Here is a 22,177-nt window from a genome sequence, read left to right on the forward strand (position 1 = left end):
ATCCTCTGAGATATCTCAACTTTTGCGTGACCGACGTGTCTGGTGCCTATTCGGGGATAGCGCAGGGAACCAGTATTATTTGAACGGTTGAGATTTTCCAAAATGTCCACGCAACATATGAGATATCTCAGAGGACGCGAATTCCATTAATGGTCAAAGATTTTGCTTTTTAATACACGCCAAGCCTCTTACTTTTATTTTCATTTTTAATTTAGCAAACCTCTTATCTTGGAACTTTACGCGGAGACTAGGTTATAATTCCTGTCTGTTATCTTCCTATCATGTATCTTCCGTCTCTCACCAAACAGCAATCTCAATTTATGAAAAGGAAAGATTTGTCAAAAGTTATTAGAAGAGTACGTATAGATTATATAGTCTCTTTGTTAAATTTGGGCATTTTCTCTCATAGCGCTAAAAGATAACTAACAAAAATTACCTCTTAATCCGGCACTACTAACTATGAGGTAGAGGTGCTACTTTTACCCGATTACTCGGATCTGATTTGGAACCAAACCGAATCCGATCCGGAACCGAAGGATCCGATTAATTTGGATAAGGTATGATTTAAAAAATATAACCGGTTAAATTATGGGTACGTTCATAAAATTAATAATTAAATATCCAATTCGGATCCGAACCGGAACCGATACTGTAATGGGTAGAATATGGGTTTCATTTAATTATCTAACCCATAACCGAACCCGACCCGATACCCATATAAATACCCGATAAAACATATATTAATAACTATTAATATATAAAAATACAACTTTGCATATTAATTTTTGCATAAGCCGTGGTGAGCTCAGTACTTTTTCACAACTTGAATGTGAGAAAATATAATGCAGTCACATGTTCGCTATGTTTATACACACAGATGGATGTCAAATTTATTCCTTCCATAACAGCCGCATTAATTTTTTTAAGTAAAATTTATTGCTATGGATACATCCTTCAATATTTGTCTTAATATCATTTTGATATGTCATTTCTACAAATTATTAGTATTTCATTCATATATTTTTTGAACCATAGAAAATGAAATCGTCATCTCCAATATTTTACTTTCTAAAAATTATATCTCTTCTACAACCATAGAGTAATTATTTTTATTGTGTTATGTAACATGATATATTTTATTATTTATGAACAAGATCAATAGTATAATTTTTATTTTGTAATAGTTTTTAACTTATATTATAATGATTTATGATATGAGTTGTTTAAGAAGTTATTATATTTAAATGTAAATGATTTTTCAAATGCTTTGGAGTTGTGATATATACCCGCTCCGTATCCGAACTGGACCCGATAATCTACAAACAAGTTATGGATATCTATCTACCCTGAACCGAAAGACTGGACCTGAAATATCTTCGGGTAGATGGGTATCCGGATCCGAACCCAACCCGATTTGAAACAAATAAATATGTGGATCGAAATTTGGACCCGAACACTTTTAGAGTACGGATCCAAATATAATAGTATCCGGACCTAACCCGATCCGATAGCACCTCTACTATGAGGTGTACCAATTTAGCCATGTTGAAATGTTAGCAAGGAATGTAAGAACTTTAAGATATATTTTGACATTAGTAAATTTTGAACAACTTTGTAGATAGAGGAGGGTTCAAATACCTCTATTTTTTGTCTCCACTGTGTCTCTATTTTTAAAAATTTTAATAACTCAAAATTTAAAACTTAAAAGTCAAAATAAAACCGTTAGATGTGATCTATGTTATTTTCTCTATGTGCTCATAAAAAATTAACACATTTCAATTTTGTGTTTTATGTGAATCAATAAGTTAAAAAATCAACGTCTAGACATCCAAATTAGTGTTTTTTTTACAAGCTCTTGATGGCAATCAAAATAAAATTGAAATGTCATAATTGTTTATACGTGCATAGATAAAATGATGTAGATCATATCCAACGGTTTTATTTTGACTTTTAAGTTTTAAATTTTGGATTATTAAAGTTTTTAAAAATAGAGACATGGTGGAGACACAAAAAATTAAGGCATTTGAACCCTCCTCTTGTAGATATATGTTAATAGAGTAAACATTATACATTGTATAAGGTTTACAAAGCATTAAAATTTTCTCATTTTGATATATGAAATTGTTAAATTTAGATCAAATTGAGTCTATAATTAGATCGTGTTAAAAAATATTTTTTTTTCCTATCCTAAATTACGTTATTTTTTAAGGAAATATTAATCCTTAGACCAACTCTTTTAAAGTTGAAAAGTGCAGAGATCAAGAGGAAATTTGAATCTTTATAGCATCTACATGTCTGAAACTATTAGAGTTTATAATCTGACGTGGCAGTTTCTAATCCAGTTTCAGGGATGTGGGAGAGTTTCTTATTTAGAAACTATGCAGAAAAGTTTCTTATTAAAAAACTATTTATAAACTCTATGTTGGCCAAATGATTGCTCAAATTGTTTCTCCTTTTTAATTTGTTGCTGACGTAGCTTAATAGAAATTCTAAAATGAGTTTCAGGAATGTGAGAGTTAGAAACTTTAAAGACCATAATTTCTAAAAAGTAGTTAACAGTTATTTAGAAATCTTTTTGAGTTTTAGGGATGTAGATGCTCTTATGTTGTATTAAATATTGATCACGGATATTTCAAAAATATTTATTTAATTTAATAAGAATTTTTTAATTAAGAGTTTCAGTGAACAAATATAGAAAGGGTTATTAAAATAAAATAACTGTTTGTGATGAATTAGTGATTCAAGTATCAAACTAAACCAAATGTTAATAGTTAAAAATAAAAGCATTCTCTACTAATTGCAAATTATAATTTCCAATTATTAACTTCAATATCATATTATATCCATTGGATCAATCCTATAATTCAAATACTTATAAACTTAAAGAGTATGTTTTTTATCCATGTATTTTATAAAAGAGTGGGGTTAAAATGCATTATTATGTGCTTCAATCATGTTTCGCATTATATTCTCCGTTTTCAAAATCCGAACAGTCAATCTGAACTGCTCAATGTGATATTTATATTAAAATGTGTTTGGAGACCAAATTTTATATTTTTTTTTTTTTTGTACTATTTTTAAATAGATACAAAATCACTATTTTGAATGATACAAAATCACTATTTTGAATGATTCAAAATCTTTTAAAACAATGATTTTGTATCTATCAAAATAGTAAAAAAAATCCAAGCACATTTTAATATGAGATTATGTTGAGTAGTTTAGATCAAATGTTTGAATTTTGAAAACGAAAATAAAGTTACAAAGCATAACCAGATTCAAAACCAACGGTGTTTTGTCACATTTGCATTTACCAATCACCCTTTTTGCAATATCAAAATAATTTTTAAAATAATTTAATATATTTTAATTTTACATTCAATTATATTGCAAATTTAACATAAGACAAATTTACCTTAATTAACGTGACACGTCTCGGAAAAATATTAGTCGAAGAAAGCTGTTTGGTGTTCCATTAGAAATTCAAGATTACAAGCCTTATCAACCCCATCCCTCCCGCCTCCACTCTTTTCCCTCCCTTTTTTTCTTTTTTTTTTCTTTTCTCTTTCCGCCGTCTCTTCACACGCTACAATCAAACCCTAACCCTACCTCTAACCTGTCGCTCTCTTTCTCGAAAGAATAATCTTTATTCGATTTTTTCCGATTTCTTTCTTATTTAATATCTCGTCCCCTTAGTTACGGCCTTACGGGTGGTCTCCTCCTCGCAAGAGGATGAATTTTCGCAGGTTTGCATTAATTTAATTTTAGACTTCAACGCTTACCTGCTATAAATTGTCATAATTTTAGCTGTTTCTTTTCATCACACAAAAATTATCCAGATATCAATTCGGCCTTCTTGAAATCTCCATTAGAAATTATTTTAGTACGATTTTTGTTCTGAATTTAGCATCTATCACAAAATGAGAACCCCCATGGCATGCACACAAACCCTAAGCAACCCTCTCCCTTCATCTCCTCACATTCTACCCCACAAACCTGACTCAATCCAACTAACACAAGAAGAGATGAAACGGGTTGCGGCTTACCGGGCCGCTGACATGGTGGGGTCTGGCATGGTAGTGGGTCTCGGCACCGGTTCAACCGCTGCTCATTTCATAGACCGACTTGCGGAATTAATGCTTAACGGGTCTCTAACAGGCATAATTGGAATACCAACATCTAAACAAACCGAGAAACATGCGATCAAGGCTGGTATACCGTTATCCACCCTCGATTCACATCCAATTGTGGATATATCAATTGATGGTGCAGATGAGGTTGACCCAAAATATAATTTGGTGAAGGGAAGAGGCGGGTCTCTTTTTAGGGAAAAAATGATTGAGGGGGCTAGTCGTAAATTTGTGGTAATAGTAGATGAGACCAAAATGGTTGGCTGTCTGGGTGGTACTGGTTTATCTGTACCGGTCGAGATAGTTCCATTTAGTTGGAATTATACCCTATTGAAAATTCAGAAATTGTTTGAAAATGAAATCGGGTTTAGTGCGAGGCTTAGAGTTGATCAGGATAATAAGCCTTTCAAGACAGATAATGAGAATTATATCATAGAAATGTTTTTTGAGAAAGGAGTGAGTGGTGATTTGAATGAGGTAAGTGATAGGTTGCTTAGACTCACTGGGGTAATTGAACACGGCATGTTTCTTGACATGGCAACAAATGTTGTTATGGCAAAGAAAGATGGATCGCTCGTGATTTTGAACAAGTAGGGAGAGGAGAGAAAATTTGGGGAATAATGGGTTTTGTGGGTTTTATCTATCTGGTAGTGGCAATATATCCTGATGGTTTTTGTTTCATTTTTTAAATCCTGAAGGGGAATTTTGTGTATCAAGGATGTTGTAATGGCACTAATAGGTGCTGTTTATAACTTCTAATATAGGAAGTTTTCCTCATCTTAATTTTTTATTTTATTTAAATATTATATTTTCTAGCTGTTTGTTTGGTTTCTATTGGATGCACTGGTTTTTTGTATCCGATATCATGTTATATTGTGATTATATTATACTTATATTAATTAAAAAGGAAACTATTGTAGTTTTAAGGAATACAGGTAAGATGACTGTGCTTGAAATTTTTGTAAAGAGGAAGGAGAACCATGCTATCTAGTACTGGTACGGCCGACCCGTACCTACTGTTATGTGATAGGTCGGTATTGGTACCAACAGATGAGGTGCAAAGGTGGCTGGTACCTCAATCCTCTTTCCTATTCATATACAAGTATAAAAGTAAATGGTAACAATATTTGGAAACTTTTAAATGACAGAATATACACCGGCTCCACTTTGGTTTATGAAAAACTGAGAAGTGATTGGTTTTTCAAATGCTTAACCAGCCCCATGCCATTTTTTTAGAACATTTTTATCACATGATCTTTCTGATCTGGGTCATTCTCTGCAAATTTAAGAAAGGGGTATAGCAGTTGCTTTGAAAACCTACCCCGGGTATTCAAGTTCTTGTTGGTGTTTATTTTAACTTTGCACGAATCTCAAAGCACAAATAATACTGCCTCTCCGCTGCATTAGCTCAAATCTCAAAGTGGCTGAGAGTAAATCTCAAACCGTAAAATACTAAAATGAAGGAAATCTTTTACACATATTGGAGAGGATACTCTTCCGTTTTCGAATATAATTCTGGTTTTTTAATGGTAACTGGTAAATTATTTCTCCAAATTTATGTATTCTATTGTCTCGGTTCCAATAACGCGAGATCCGTACAAAATAAAGCTATGATATGCAAACATAAACATAAGCCAGACAAATGAACTGGTACCGTGCCACTTGATACTGTCAAACATAAACATAAGCCAGACAAATGAACTGGTACAGTGCCACTTGATACTGTCAAACATAAAAAGCCAGACAAATGAACTGGTACCGTGCCACTTGATACTGTCAAAGGCAATCTCTTAAAACAGTCCCGAATAAACAAATAACAGCTCGATTTGCCAATTGCCATCCGTGACGGTAATCTTAAATTGGTACGGTGCCACTTGGTAGTTGGTACTAGTACAATGGGGCGCGGTTGAACGAGAGATGAACCACTGTCTCTATGGCACAAATTTTAATTTGGGGGCTACTCATGTCTCATGCCATCAATTATGCTGCTTGTTTTAGTTTTTTATTTTTACCTTTTTTATTTTTTTTTTCTTTTCGGATAAAGTTTGTTTCTGAACTATATTTTTATTTGGTTCAAACTGTGAATATATTTTTGTTTAGTCCATAGAGTAAATTACATTCTTATATCCTACAAATACTTTATATATTATTTGGTAAAAATATTTTACATGAATTGTTATATATTTTTAGTTGTCAAATATGTTTATTTTCTATATAATATTTGTTTTATCAGGCAAATGTCTCATAATTGCTTCAATAGTTGGGTACATAGCATTTTTTTTTTCTTTAACTCGTTAATTTTGTAATTTGTTTCTAGATATCACGAAAGTTATTTGAAAGAAACATTTTTTTTTTTTGCAAATCCTATTTCAAATTGTCACAAATTTGATAAATTATCAGAAAAAAAAAACTAGTGATTACACTATACTATAATTTATAGCAGACGGAATCATCTTTTTTTTTTTTTTTTTTTTCTAATGCGTCCTATTCCCAGCAAGTTTAAATTTTCTTCAAAAGTATATTGAACTTTTAAAAACGATAAATCAAGTCGGCGTAAATAATATATTCATCTTCGTAAAGTCCACGGGTCAAATTGGCAACATGCCATGTCCATGTGTGCTGCGAATCTGTATCACACTATCACCGCATGTATTTGAGATGTAAGTAATAAATCTGAATATTTTTTTTAAATTGGAATGAATCTCAAAACAGCGCCAAATTGAATTTGATTCAGTTGAAATTAATCTGAATCGTCTGTTTTTTAAAAAAAAAATTGTACTTCAAATATCTGGAGGACACAGACTCGCTACATGTATCTATCACGCTTTTTTTTTTCAGAAATCATAAATAAAAAATAGATTTTATCAAACTAACTTGAGTACTTTGTTTTTCAAAAAACCATAAGAACTGAGAAGTCATTTCGGTCCTATTTTTTGAGATGGCAATTCAGTCCGAGTCGTTTTTACAGATTTCGATAAAAAATACTTTGAAAAATTGTGAAAATATTTTGGACCAAATTGCCATTTCGCCCCCCCCCCCCACAAAAAAAAAATTCGGATCGGCATTTCAGTTATTATGATTTTTTTTTTTTTAAAAAAAAAGTAATCATGTTGGTTTCATAATTTTTTTTAATTATGGTTTATAAAAAAAATTCAGCTATCACAATATATATAAAGTACTTTTGTTGCATAATCATACACGTTTACTTAATTAATTACCCAGTAATATGATGCCACCACAAATTATCTTAGGTAACGCTTTTCCACAAACTACAAGTTTTCCTTTTCCTTTTATATGATCTACCTTGATCAGAATGTTAGTAGTGATTCCAGGTTTCGTCTTTTGCCGAATAACATATAGCTATTTAAGATGTAAATTCCCGACGTGCCATGTCATGACTAGTTAGTTGCGCTGTGATTTAGGTCATATATTGTGATGTAATGTGACTAAGTCAGTATTTTACGTGTTGAGCTGTGATCAAATTTGAAGGAACTGTTACGACTTACTAGTCAAGTAAATGTGTGTCGTATTCAAATGTGATTGGTCATACTTGATCACTTCTAACTATTTTTTTCGTAATATAAAAAAGTTTATCAAAATTCAACATTCGAACAAAATCTAACAGTTCTAATCATGTATGACTCACGTGACCACATACCGTATTGTGTCATAATCATCAATTTGCATGTTGGGTTGTGCCCTGCCAATTTTTCATTCTAACATAACAAGTTTTTAATATAACTTAATATAGAAGTGTGCTATTGGTTAATGCATGAACGTATAAAGTATTCCATGTATCTATCACAAGAAAAGTGATACGCGTTTGCTTAGTCAATTACCCAAGAATATATAGCCACCACAAATTATCTTAGGTAACGCTTTTCCACAACCTAAGAGTTCCCTTTTTAATTTTATATGATGTATTACATGATATACCTAATACCTTACCTGACCAGATCCAAAGAATATGAATTAGGTCAGTAATGATTCCGGGATTTGGTCGTTTGCCCAATAACATATAGCTAATGGTTTCTAGCAAAATGGCATTTTTTTTGTCTAGGTCATGATCACATATCACATGTAATGCACTAATCTTTTGGGAGTTGATAATCAAAGATTCACTTTTTTTTTGGGTGGATATTGCTTATGGTACCAAAAGATGAGCTGTGATGATAGTAAAAGAGTGTTGGCGATACAATATGTACACTATTAAGTTCAATAATTTTATTTTGAAACTTGGTTATGCTTTTGTATTTTGGTAATTTTAGGGTCCATAAAATTTTTGGGGGCACCTTTATCTTATAATTTTTTAAGATATTGTTTAAACAAAAAACTAAAATTATAAATTTATCATCAATCATTTAGATACGATATGTTTGAAATTTAAGTCCATTTGAATTTTGATTGGTCATACATAAAAAAACCATTAAACTCAACTATTAAAAATAATTTTATTTGACTGAAGGTTAAACAACCTTTATATTGGCAAAACGCTATACATGCCATATTATAATGATGATAAAAGCATTTATAATTTTATTTTTTTAGTTTGAATAATTGTTTTATAATATCAAACGGAAGTAGTATATAATTGAAATGTACCCTTGAAACCATTTACATTTATGCAAAGATTTAATTCAGATTTATCACGTTTATTTATAGGTATAATTATCTTTCACCTATAATTTTAGATAATCCTTGACCTTGTAAGCAACAAATTATCAACATGTGTTTATTTGTCATATGACGTTTTTTATGTTGCCTACTTAAATATTGTTAGATTTCAAAGCATCAACACTCTATTGTACTATGTTTTTCAAAGAGAGAGAGAGAAAGAAATGTTAAGGATTATTAGAAGTATTTTCGTCTCAAGTCCATCTGATAAATAAAACAAATCATATTGCCCTTCACTCTTATTCGTACTTAATAGAACTTCATATAATATTCACGCTTAATCTTTTATTTGACAAAAAAGAAGTTAAACGTCTCAAGTCTTAAATTCATCCACTAAATAATAATAATCGAAGACCGAAAAACTCAAAAGCAATGCAAATCAATTCAAAGAAAAGAATTGCTTATGCTTACACTATGTTGTGTTCTTTAGAGTACTCAAAAGATTTTTCTATGGTGGCAAACAGTGATGTCATTTTCCCCCGTATCTTAGATGGCCGATCTTTGTTAGCTTTAATTGTCTAATGGAAGTAGGTTGCCTTTTAGATAACTAAAAAATTGGTGGGTGTATCAAAAAGTGCTTAATTTTATCTGACTTGTTAATTCACCGATATTGCCAATTTTATTTTAAAAAAATGCAAGGCAATTGTCAATTTCCTCGTTTTCATATACGAAAAAAAAAATTGCACTTTATTCTAAAAAAAAGTAAGAGATATTGACATGCGCCATCTTGCCGACAAGCTGAACCTTTTTTTTATGAGATATGAAAAAGAATTTGAATAAATAACAAGTTGGTTAAGTAGTCATTTGATTTTGATCAATGTTCTATAGCTGTCAGCCATCACATATTATAACTGAAATTTATTTTTTCCAATATTGTTTATATAAATTATTTTGAATTTAATGAGTTATATGGACAGTGCGTTGTACACAAATATTTTGTTTTGTTTCATACACAAATCAATAAATTTGTCATATATTTTGCACCACGAAATAAGGAATTACTTTCAAATTATATCTCACAAACTTGTTACTATATTACTCAAATGCAATAGAAATGGCTGCATCAAAGGCGTCACAACAAATCTGAAATAAAATTACCGGAAAAACATTTGCACATTTTGCACGTACTCTGAAAGCGCTTCACGCCTAATTTCATGACTAAAATGCCCCTAAAAATTTCCCCAATATTAACGGAGGTAGCAATCAGATCAGCCTATCACTCTCAAATCTTAATTCCACCGAATGAAACTTTGACTAGCGGCTGATAACAAACAAATTAACTAACTACAATGGCAATAGCGATAATAACTTCTCTTTAAAGGGCTATTAATAAAGTTCTGATCCGTTATCTACCAAAAAGGGATTAGCTAAGCTACGTAGTACGCACCCCTGCCGAAAGATTCGGCGCTCCTAAACGCACTCAAGAGTCGGACTACTTTTTGACTCGGTGGGATCCACACGCCACATTCCGACGGAACCAACGCGGTAGATTGTGCCACGTGATGCGTTGGGAATCGTAATAGTATATCCATGTGCGATATTTATTTTCATGACTCGGACGAGATTTGTTATTTCCAGATCTAGAGCTTTAATTACGCAATAAAAGGGACGTGTCGTTATTTAGAAAGATTCGATGCACTTGGTGTATCAGTAGTGCAAAGACCCTGAAGCACTGTACTCATTTGTATCATGAATGCAATATGCTAATATAACAAAGGATGAAAATGGATCGAATATGGACCCCTCTGTATTCATTTTATTTTATTTTATTTTATATAAATACATATAGTATATGAATCGGATAATAAAGTAATAGGAATCAGAGATTGAATGAATACAAATATAATTCAGATATTAAAACAAAATTTGTTCTTATATATTTCAAATAATACGTTAACTTTATTACAAAGTAATTTTTATAGTGCTAACATCTATAAATAAATATTAATATTACAAAGAAGCTAATACCCATATCATACAACGATGGCAACAACATAATATAACTTATGTTAATTGTCAATAAATATCTTGCTCGCTCTTGATAAATGCGAGCACGAATAATTAGCTATACTATCCGATTTAAAAATTTAAAATCATTTTCTCATGTATTTGTAAAAATTCTGGTCCAATTCATTTTCATCTCTAAATAAAGCCACTCGAATGATCTAAGTATTTGCAATTATGCAAATTAATCATTCAAAGCTATTGCTCAGGTATTGTGTTTGTTATATTATTAGGGCGATATACTCCATCGCTTTTCTAGAAACAACAAGAAATAATAATTAATATATGTTAGTAAGAAAAATATCATTAATATATCAAGAAATTTTGTGAGATTTCATATAAATTATGGGAGCCTGATAATTGCCTATCAAATAAATTCCTGAGTGTGCCTCTCAAGTATTTAATATCTAACTTTTATTTTCAGCGTTCATATCCAAGTTTTTAAAACTCTGTTTATAACATTTTACAATGCTACTTGCAAGCATTTAAACATTTATCTTCAAATATTTAAATCTTAAATCTGGATAGTTTTAATTCATAACTATGTTTGTCTTCAAGTCAAAAAAGGAAAGATTTATTTCACCATCTTTTTTTTTCTCTGATCATTTTTGTATATTTTTCCAACGATCCGTGATGAATTTTGCGAATCTAAAAATACAAATGTTTTATACTCAATTTAATATATCAAATAAGATCCATAAAGAAATACATTTGAGTTTTTTTTTGAAGTCGTCATTTTTTTTTGTAAGTAAAGCTCATGAGCACTTAAAATTCCTAAGCTTTAAATTCTCGGTCTACAACTTTTTAAACTTGACATGGAAACTATTTAAAAATAAGTTTCACACAACTATTTTAAACGGTTTTAGACAAAGGCTTAAACACTTAATACTATATGATCGGCATCAGAGGTTTAAATAATTCAACATATTATTTAAATGGTAGACATCAAATGTTTAAATGGTTGTAGAATGAAGTTTAAAAGCTTGAAAATTTAAAGTGCTCATGGGATTTACTTTTAAAAAAACAAACGACTTTAAAATAACTCAAAAATATTTTTTCATGTATTTTATTTGAAAGAGAAAATCAAGTAGAAAATGTTCTTATTTATAGATTCGTAAAATTTAGCACGAGTCGTAAGAAAAATGGAGGAGAATGATCAGAGAAAGAAAAAAAAAAGGGTGAATATAATATTTCTTTTTTTGATTTGAAGACAAAAGCAGTTAAGAGTTAAAATTATACAAATTTAGAAATTAAATGCTTACAGATACAGGTATAAATGCTTGAAGGTAGCATTATAAAATATTATAAACAAAACTTTAAAAACTTTGATATGAGCATTAGAAATGGAAGTTAGGCAATATTAAAATATTTTTTTTATGTTAAACTAGTTGAAGGGGACGCGTTCGGATATGATGTCTCGGAGGCCAGGATCTTTTCCTAAATTCTATTATGATTTTCAAAACGATAATAAAATTAAACAACTTTCGATTGTAGTGCAGAAAATGATTTTGGAAATTTTTATTAGAGGTTTGTTGTCCTTAAATTTGCTCCCAAATAATTCCTATTTTTGAACAAATAATTAATAAATGCAAGAATAAAATCATAAATAGAACCAACTCGCATGCACACGCGCACGTAGTTATAAGTGCATATAAGAACCTGTGAATTGTTGATTATAGTGATAAAGTAATATAAGAAAATGATTCTACTGAGGTTTTACCAAATGTCTCTCTGTTTTTTTTTTTTGGTCAAATTTCTAATTTTTAACAACAATAAATCTTAAGAACTTTCTTTTTTAGTGCTAATTGATTGAAAATAAACTCGTCAATTGTCACTACTCAAATACATTTTTACATGTATCTAGAATCAAAGGGTCAATAATTATTATTGTTTAATATAATTATATCACAATTGGCTACATTCACTTTACTTAATTAAAGACATTTATAAACATTATTATACAGTAATGAAATTTCTAAATATTTTGAACTTACATAATCTAGTAAACACTCTCAGCGTTTTCCATTAATATTCACTGTGCATATATCTAATTTCTCTTGAATTCTATATAGATAATTTATTATTGTTACTAGAGAACTATGATCCTATTCCTATTCCTATTCCTAAAAAAAAAAAAAAAAAAAAAAAAGTTTTAAGGAATCAAGTGAACAAATTCTAGTCCCCAGACGGTTTTGTAGCACCAGGACTTGTACGCCAGGAGCAGTTAATATTGCATGGCTCCTTTTATAGGTGCCGACAAAGGAGCACGCTTTTTAGCAACACAACGCTCGACACTTCTCGTCTCTAGAATCTAAATTCGGATTCAATGAAGTATCTGAAATTTTACGTTTGGATATCATTCGTCCGATCATAATTCAGACCGGATGGAATGCACAGGTTCCTTTAATATGGCGACAACACAGATCTGACGGTCAAGATATAAATTCAAAATTTCAGTTAACTAAGGTAAATGGTGATACGAATTCTACAATCTCTACCCAATGTACCCATGAAAACGGAATTTATGTCGTCTAAAGTAACTCAAATTTTGAGTATATCTCTGGACCGTTCGATAAGAATCCGCACGAATTACGGAGTGCTTGGATTACAGGCTTATCCGGATTGGCCTGAATTCTGATTAGACGGTCCCGATTGAAACACAAAATTTGAGTTACTTTAGGGATTTCAGACAATGAAAAAGCGCACTTAATAAGTTGGCCAACACTGCCCTTCCCAGTTCTATTCACACAGCGCGCCATCTTTTTCTCTGTTAGTACTTTATTAGTACCAGTATCTCCTTCCATTTTTTCTGCCAATCGAGTCGAACTGTAACGATCCACATGCGACTGAAACCCTAGGTGCGTATGCATGTGGGGGGACTGTGCTTTCCCGTTTTCTGATTTGTCGCCTCCCATGGCTTCACGCCGAGTCACGATCTCGATTTTGCTGCTTGTCGTTGTCGCCATCTCTGAAGTAGTGGCCGGGCAGGAGAGTATCGGAGGAGAAACCGAGGAGTTTGAAGGGAAAGCGATCGTACCTGGTATGTGATCTGATAATCTCTCATTTTTGAGTATGTATGTGTGTTATGGGAGTCGTGATCCTCTCCATTCGGTCCATTTTGATCATTCCTGTTGAATTGGAGCTTGATCGCGCAACACATTCACATCAGTAATTATTTCTGACCTGTTATCGGCCTAAGATGACGTGGTAGCATTTGAAGGTGTCCCCACGGCATACACATTTTCTGAATGATATATGGTCAGAAAGATCTCTTCTTGTGCATAGATCAACTTCAACTACGCTGGTTTTCTCATTTGTTTATTGGTCCTCTTAAACTCCTCAATTTGTAATTATTTTTATGTGCTAAATCTCTTAGCACCTATCTCTCAGGAATTCCAGAATTGTTATTAAGATCTGCTGATGTGATTTCCAATAATACACCACCGCACAAAATTAATAAATCCTTTTGGTGTTGTTACCAAACTTACTTTTTAAAGGTGATTTGTCTTAATTTTCCTGAATGTTTGGAGTTTTGTTGTGCATAATTTTCAGAGGCGAGTAATTTGGGGCAATGGGCCAAGGGTTTATTAAAAAACATTCCACAGGATGCTTCTGGCCCTTTAGCAATGGAACCGGTTGCGAAATTTCCCCTAATTTTGGCCGAAGAAAGAACAAAGAGGCCTGATTTTCTCGACAAATTGAGGTTTTATGTGGATGGCTGGAATATTACCAACGAGCACTATTGGTCGGTACGTACCAATATCAGTTGTGTGATTCTAGTTTGCTTCTATATTGTTTTATTCACATGCATTTAGTCAGATAAAAAGCAAGGATATGTTGCATGATTAAAGTTTCCAGCATCGAGACTATTATACGGTTTAAGTAAAAAACAATATAATCTAGTAAATTAATCTGAAATTACCTTTTTTTATGATGAAAGATTTAACTTGCATCTGTTATACTTTATTTCAAGGCTCAATCTGACAAAATGCTTTGTTGCAGTCAGTTGCATTCACCGGTGTCACTGGATTTCTACTTGCGACCATTTGGTTTCTCTCATTTGGTGTCGCACTTTCTCTCCATTTCTGCCACAAATGGAGAGGAAAGGCCAAACAGCGAGAACCATCCAGTGCGTGGCTTGCCTTACTAATACTCTTCACCTGCGCTGCCTCGTAAGTCACATTGAACCTTGTTTTCGTATGTTTTGTACCTTTTTGAAAGATTCTAGTTCTGAATGCTTACCTATTTTTTTTTAAAAAGTTAAGTTAAATGTCACACAGTATCCATCCTTTAGGTTTTTTGTCGGTTTAGATAGTAATTCTGATGCCCTGAAGTAACCCAAATTTTGAGTTTGGATCTGGATATTAAAGAGGCCCCATCTATTCCACCTCAGGCCAGATTGGCCCGAATTCTGATTGGACGGTCCGGATCCATACTCAAAATTTTGTTACTTTAGGGGATCCGGACCCATTTAGATAAGGGGATGGAGTGATGCTGTTCTTGCTTCCTGTTGTGATAACTGGTGTTTCTTCTAATAGAAGAAAGTGGTACTGTTGCACCCCATATATTTTTAAGCACTGTACCCAGAAATCTCAATTTGGTACAATAGCTACAGATATGAACTGCCTTGTGCCAACTATAACTAAGCATTGTCTGATTTTAGTTGTTTGAAATAGTATGAGTTAGGCAGTGTAGACTTATTCTAACTTATCCTCCTTGGAGCAGCATTGGATGCATCCTACTAACAGTTGGTCAAAACGAATTCAATGCTGAAGCCATATCAACGTTAAATTTTGTGGCGAACCAGTCAGATTTCACGGTTCAAATCCTAAAAAATGTGACCGACTTCCTCTCTTTTGCACGTACAATCAATGTGGGTCCTGTCTACCTTCCTTCTGATGTGCAACAGCAGATTGATAAAGTCAAAGGAGACTTGACTGATGCGGGGGGGACCATATCACAAAAGACACAGGAGAATTATAGAAAGATCAAGCTTGTTATTGGAGATGTGTATGATTCTCTATTTTCATGTATTTCTTTTGCGAATTCCTAATATGAATAGTCTTGCATGTATTACATGTACCCTTTAGATTTTACCTAAAAAGCTCGCATTTATTTCAGGAGACACATGCTTATCGTGGTGGCCTCTTTGATGCTTGTCCTTGCTTTGCTTGGATTTAGTATGTACTCTTTTCAATTTTTTAATGTTCCAATTGTGCTCTACACTAAATTTTCTTTTTGAAGTTGTAGGAAATACATACTAAAATTTATATTCTTATAGATTTTTAACGACTCGTTATTTTTGTTTCGATTTTTGTGCAGCATTTTCAGTATGTGGCCACAGGCATGCAATTTACATGTAAGTCTAGCTCCTTAATTTTGAAATTTTCGCATTATTATGGAGTTTTTTTTTTCTGAAATTGACATCCTTTTCTTTTCCTGCTAATTAATTGATTAATTAATTAAATTTTCAGATTTGTGATTAGTGGTTGGTTTCTTGTGGCAATAACCTTTATGCTGTTTGGTGTGTTTGTCATTATACAAAGGTAAAAATAAAATGACTTTCCTTTTTAACAAAAAAAGTTGAGAGCATTATATACTTTATATAGGGCCTTTTGAAATGGAAGTAATTATTTCTAACATATGACAGTGCGGCCGGAGATACATGTACTGCTATGGATGAATGGGTGCGATACCCTCAAGCCGAAACGGCACTAAGTAACCTTCTCCCTTGTGTAGACGAGCGTATTACTAACCAAACTCTATACCAGAGTAAGGAAGTTGTGGTTCAAATGGTCAAAATCGTCAACCGTGTCATATCCTCTATTGGGAGAAGGCAGAGTCAGAGTGGTAGTGGTGGGACCCACTACAGGAGAAAATACAAGCCTCCTTTGCCTTACCTCTGTTCCCCTTATGACACTGATCTCCATGACCGGGAATGCAAATCGAGAGAGGTGCCTATTGGTAACGCATCCTTGGTATGTGCTCCTAGTGCATAGTTTTCTTAGTAATTTTTTGGTGGCAAGGTACATGGAGTTTTTATTTCAGATGTTTACATATAAGATACAAAAAGTATAGGAAATTTCTGAATACTAATGCAATGTCCACATTTCTTACCTTTTATGCATGAATAGAGAAAGTTGAAACCATAACAATCGCTTACAAGTACATTACCTATGATATCACAAGTGCTTACAGGCTACATTATAAGTGCATATTTTCTCTCTTAGTATTTTTTTTGGCAAGGTACTTGGGCAACATTTTGTATATTTAATTATAAGATGCAACAAGTTTAGGTTTGTTTGCAGAATAATCAAATGCACAATGATTCTGACTTTGTTATTTCTTTCTTAGGAAATTTCTGAATACGAATGCCTGTAGTTCTTACCAATCTATGCATAAATAGATAAAAAACCATACAACTGCATACAAGTAAATGCCTATGATATTTAGTGCTAATGGTTACATTCTCTAATGATTATATTGTTTTTTACTATGAAATTGTGTGTGTGTGTTTTTTTTTTGAAAAAAACTATGAAATTGTGTTAATTTTAATTTTTTTCACATGAAGGTGTGGCAGAACTATACATGCACAGATGCCGGTTCAAGCTCATGCACATACAATCGTAGCACAATAAATCCTATAATATACAATCAACTAGTAATGGCTGCCAATGTGAGCTATGCACTGTACTACTACACACCTCTCCTTCTCAATTTACAAGATTGCAAATTTGTGCGTGATACATTTAGTACTATCACGACGCAATACTGCCCCAATTTAGAAGGTCACCTTAGGTTAGTGTGTGCCGGTTTAGCCCTAATTGCGACTGGTGTCTTGTTGTGCCTTGTCTTGTGGGTTTTCTATGCAAACCGCCCCCGAAGGGTGGAGGAGTTTGTTCCATGAGACATGCGTGATTATACCTCTTTGTTAGCCCTTGTAAAATTAGATTATACTAGAGAGCAATAAGTGATTTCATTGTGCATGTAAAGTAAACATATGAGGCTATAGCCATGCTTAATGAAATAATGTCAAAGTTGCTCCTTTCTCCTTACAATTTTTGCTGTTCATACATTTGTGTCTATTACAAAATGGATCGGTTTATTACTTGGAGATGTTATCGGTGGATTGCCGTTTTGGTATTTCATCACAGTATTACTAATTAGAGATGGGTCTTTAGTTGGCAGGCCCAAAAATGAACATAGTCGTCGGCCCAAGACATTTGAAAAGCCCATGTGTAAAGGAGCTCTATATGTTGTTATTTCTAGCCCACTATTTGTTTGCTATTTCACAAGCATGAAGGTATCCGATTTAGGCAGTGTTGCAAAATGCGGTATGCGGAAGGTATGCGGAAGGGCACCGCATACCGCATATACGGTATGCGGCCGCATATGCGGATTTTTATGCGGACTAATATATGCGGATTTTAAAATAAGAATTCATATATAATTTGTATCATTATATGCATAATCTCACAACAAAAATAAAAATACAAACATAAAAACACAAACAACATAATACAAACATATCAAAGAACATAAAATAACATAATACAAACATATCACAAGTCAATTATCAGAACATAATACATAAATTTTATAGCATACAAACATATGCAGAACCGCATAGAACCGCATATGCGGCCGCATATGCGGAACCGCATATGCGGAACCGCATATTAGACCGCATATGTTTTTTCCTATGCGGTTTCCAACCGCATACGCATATGCGCCGCATAGAACCGCATTTTGCAACACTGGATTTAGGGTTGCAACCGGTAAGAAGCATCTTCATATTCATATTTGTTAACAAAAATAAAACTTTATCAATAGAGAAAAATTAGTACCCAATAAGCAAACTTTATCCATATCCTTCTAATTGAATACAATACGGGTCGGATAAACGGATACAAAGTTGTCATTGACACCACTATATCCGAACTTCTTGTAAGAATATGAATGTCCCAGACATTCAAAATCCTTTTACAGAATTCAAAATCCCTCCTCCTTTCTCTATCATGGTTTATCCTTCGTACCAATGCAACAGCAATTTCCCTGTGCTGGATCTATAGGCAAGTAATAATGACATGTTTATGGTGGGGGGTACACTGTTTTATATCCTTTTCACTTGCACATGAAGCTTTCCCCACTTTTAATTGCTGAAAGCTGATCCCTTCTTTCTATTTTGATGGTTAGATTTTGACTTCATATGCATCATTTATTCATTTGATATATTTCCTTTGTTTAAAATCTGGTTTGAAACTGACTTCCTTGGCCCCACATTATCTGCCTCTGTGATTCTATTTCTGACCTCTACAGGTGTTCTCATTTCTCTTCTTTTTTCCCCAGGAGACTTGCTTCTAATTGGATGCTTGGTGTGTAAATAATTTAAATAATTTTTAACCCTTTCCTAAAGAAATAAACATAATGATGTTAAATGTCATGAGGTTGTGGTACTTTTGCAAAGCAAATATTGATATGTAGTGTAGATCCATATATCTGTTTTTAAAGTTCAACTAGCCGATCTGATCCGTTCAAAGATGATCTCTATATAAAAATGTGTATGGAGATCAAATTTTACATTTTTTAAATATTTTAATTTTTTTAGATAGGTAAAAAATCACTTGATATAAAGATTATGAACCATTTGAAAATAACGATTTTCTACCTGTCTAAAAAATAGTAAAAACATTCTAAAAAATATAAAATTTGGTGTCAAAATACATTTTCTTGTCATTTACAATTTAGTCAAAAAAAAAATAAGGAGAGTACCTTATTTCTCTCGTATCTTTGCAAATAGAGTAAGTTCTGATTTTTTAACAAACTTGCACACTGAGAGAAAACTGTTGCAACAATGGTTTTCTTAATTTACAGAGACATTAATGCTTGAACTTCAAACCATAGGTCAACTTGTATTTTTCTTTCAATTCAGTGCAAAGCTATGATGAATTCTTTGCAGGAAATCTTGTTATGAATTGGGCATGTAATGTATTGTACTGAGAAAAATTGACAGTGGCAGACAAGTTGAATTTTACCATATCTTTACTTAGCCTTGCATACCAAGTTATGTACCAAGTTTGAGTGTCTCTATGAATGCTTATACTTGAAAACTTTATACTTCAAAATACCTTTCAAATATTAGCATGCTTAAAAGTAAATGCTCGGACATAGGAAACTTAACAGTTCACCGGTACAAAATTTATTACCACATTATCTGTTGATAAAATCTTAATATTGACTATATTTTTTCTTGCTTATTGGTTTCTCTCCTATGAATGTATGAGATTATTTAATGCAGCGCTACGTATCTATACCGGTTATTTTATACTTGGTGATTATAGTGTAATGCCATAATGCGATTGCCTAAAAGCAATCTTTTGACAAACCTTCCTTGTCAAAACTTGGAGATCTTTTGAAAATAAATGATCAAAAGGTAGTGCATATATCATGTTGTTTCTCCTCAACTAGATTTATTTCTAATCTTAGTTACCTCATCCAAGCAATCCCTAGTGGAAAGTAGACTGGTCCTTACTAAGTTTGTGCATCTATTTTATAAGTACATCAATGTCTTAGAAGCAGAGTATTGGAGAATGATTAGCTGGGTTTTTAAGAACAAATCATTGGCTATAGTACCATTGTTGTATTGTTAATATTATTTTCAATAAACTTTTTGTTTGTGGAAATGAACCAACAGTTTCATACAAAAAGGCTTTGGTAGATGACAATCAAAACTACATTTGGTGAAAAATAGTATATGAATGCATAGAGGAAATACCAACAAATAATATTCAGTGAAATTTATAAATGCTTCTGTAAAAGGTCTGTGGACCAAACAAAATGATACTAGTGATGATAGGTTAGAAGAAATTCCTGCAATTCATCATCTCTGGCATTCCTTTGTCCGCACAAACCTTTTATTTAAGAAATTAAGTTGGGAATATGTCATCATGCTGTCGCGTTAATTTCAAGTATACCTGAAGAATCCAAGAAAACACATTACTATAAAACAGATTGGCATACACTATATTATTTTAAATATTTGGAAAGATGAAACTCCTTGTTACAAAAGCCAAAAGTTCATGAGTAACTAGGGTGTTCCTAAATTCATCAAGTCTCTAAACTCAATTCTAAAACATATTGGCTTGATTTTAAATGACGAATTTGAACCGTTGAAATCCGTCTACCTTACGAGTGATGTATCTATATGCAAAAGTTTTGAAATTTTGAATTAATTTTGTATAGAGTCAAATAGTCAATTGGTAAAAAAAAAAACATTCAAAAAATAAATGAAATAAAATTAATTTATAAACCTTCTAATTTTGACCGCTTGACTTTATACTAAATTAATTCAAAATTTCAAAACTTTTGCATATAGATGCATCACTCGTAAGGTAGACGGATTTCAACGGTTCGAATTCGTCATTTGAAATTAATCTGATAAATTTGAGAATTAAGTTCAAAGAGACTTGATAAACTTAGGAACACTCTAGTTTTACTCAAATTCATTCTCTTGATTAAATTATCCGTTTCAAAAAATCTCAATTACTTTTCCTATATATTTTGGCACTATTTTCTTGGGCACCAAACTTTGTCAATTGTTACCAATGAGCTCCAGAGTTCACCTTTTTTTTTTTTGAAAGTTAGTGGCTGATAGCCTACTAACGATTGTATTAATAAGAAAAGCATTTACATTTTTACCGGAGTACCCGGTTTGCCCATAAATTGACTATCTTACTCTAAATACAGAAAAGCACTGTAAGCCAAACAAAAAATAATTTTCTCTTGCCCTTTTCTCTAGTTTGGTAATTCGAGCAAAGCTAGCAATTAAGTGTCCATTCTTGTATCTCTCATGTTATTAGGCTTCTAATTTGCCTTAATGAAGCTACTCCGTTTGCTTTCGGTTTAAAAAGTTAATGGAGCACTAACAAAATAAGTTACAAGGTCAGGCAAAAATTTATTTAGATGCCACAATATATCCACATAAAATTTTTATTTTTCTTTTATATGAAGAGACAATCCAACAGTCTAATTGGAGCAAATCAAAAGTTCTGACTTCTGACTTCAAAAAAAAATCAAATTTTACCGATTAAGCTATGATAATTAAGGGTAAAGTCTAGTAATTAAAAATAATGTAGTAGGCTAGTAGCTAAAGTAATATTCTTTTATGGAACTTACATCCCCTCAGGTTATCCGACTGAGGACAATTGGACGGTACAGGATCGTTCTTTTAACTTGACACGAATCTCAAAGCACAAATAATATTGTCTCCTGCAATATTCCGAATAGATACCGGCTGAGAATAAATCTAGACCGTCTGTTTCAATTTGCTTGAGTCAGGCACCTGGGAGGATACAAATCCCTTTTTATGG

The 22,177-nt window shown here is 32.5% G+C and overlaps 1 protein-coding gene and 1 pseudogene across 2 annotated transcripts; both read left to right on the forward strand.

Moving 5' to 3' along the window:
- The first annotated feature begins 3,548 nt into the window (after window positions 1-3,548).
- On the forward strand, window positions 3,549-4,964 carry LOC144568396 (putative ribose-5-phosphate isomerase 2 pseudogene; annotated as a pseudogene). The gene is made up of 2 exons (XR_013515653.1): window positions 3,549-4,839; window positions 4,899-4,964. The product of XR_013515653.1 is annotated as a putative ribose-5-phosphate isomerase 2 pseudogene (transcript).
- An 8,586-nt stretch (window positions 4,965-13,550) lies between these two features.
- On the forward strand, window positions 13,551-17,835 carry LOC144568183 (uncharacterized). The gene is made up of 9 exons (XM_078318443.1): window positions 13,551-13,848; window positions 14,361-14,557; window positions 14,811-14,980; window positions 15,534-15,818; window positions 15,930-15,988; window positions 16,131-16,167; window positions 16,283-16,354; window positions 16,459-16,786; window positions 17,380-17,835. The coding sequence occupies exons 1-9, from the start codon at window positions 13,677-13,679 to the stop codon at window positions 17,713-17,715; spliced, it is 1,656 nt and encodes a 551-aa protein (XP_078174569.1). The 5' UTR covers window positions 13,551-13,676; the 3' UTR covers window positions 17,716-17,835.
- The last annotated feature ends 4,342 nt before the right edge of the window (window positions 17,836-22,177 follow it).

Source organism: Carex rostrata, chromosome 17, assembly GCF_964058835.1.
Source record: "Carex rostrata chromosome 17, lpCarRost1.2, whole genome shotgun sequence".
In the NCBI taxonomy this organism is placed as follows: Eukaryota; Viridiplantae; Streptophyta; class Magnoliopsida; order Poales; family Cyperaceae; genus Carex; species Carex rostrata.

Coding starts and splice junctions, on each gene's coding strand:
- LOC144568183 (XM_078318443.1), top strand. CDS start 13,677: ATGTGGGGGGACTGTGCTTTCCCGTTTTCTGATTTGTCGCCTCCCATG. Junction 14,558..14,810: donor CCAACGAGCACTATTGGTCG/GTACGTACCAAT, acceptor GCTTTGTTGCAG/TCAGTTGCATTCACCGGTGT. Junction 14,981..15,533: donor CTCTTCACCTGCGCTGCCTC/GTAAGTCACATT, acceptor TCCTTGGAGCAG/CATTGGATGCATCCTACTAA.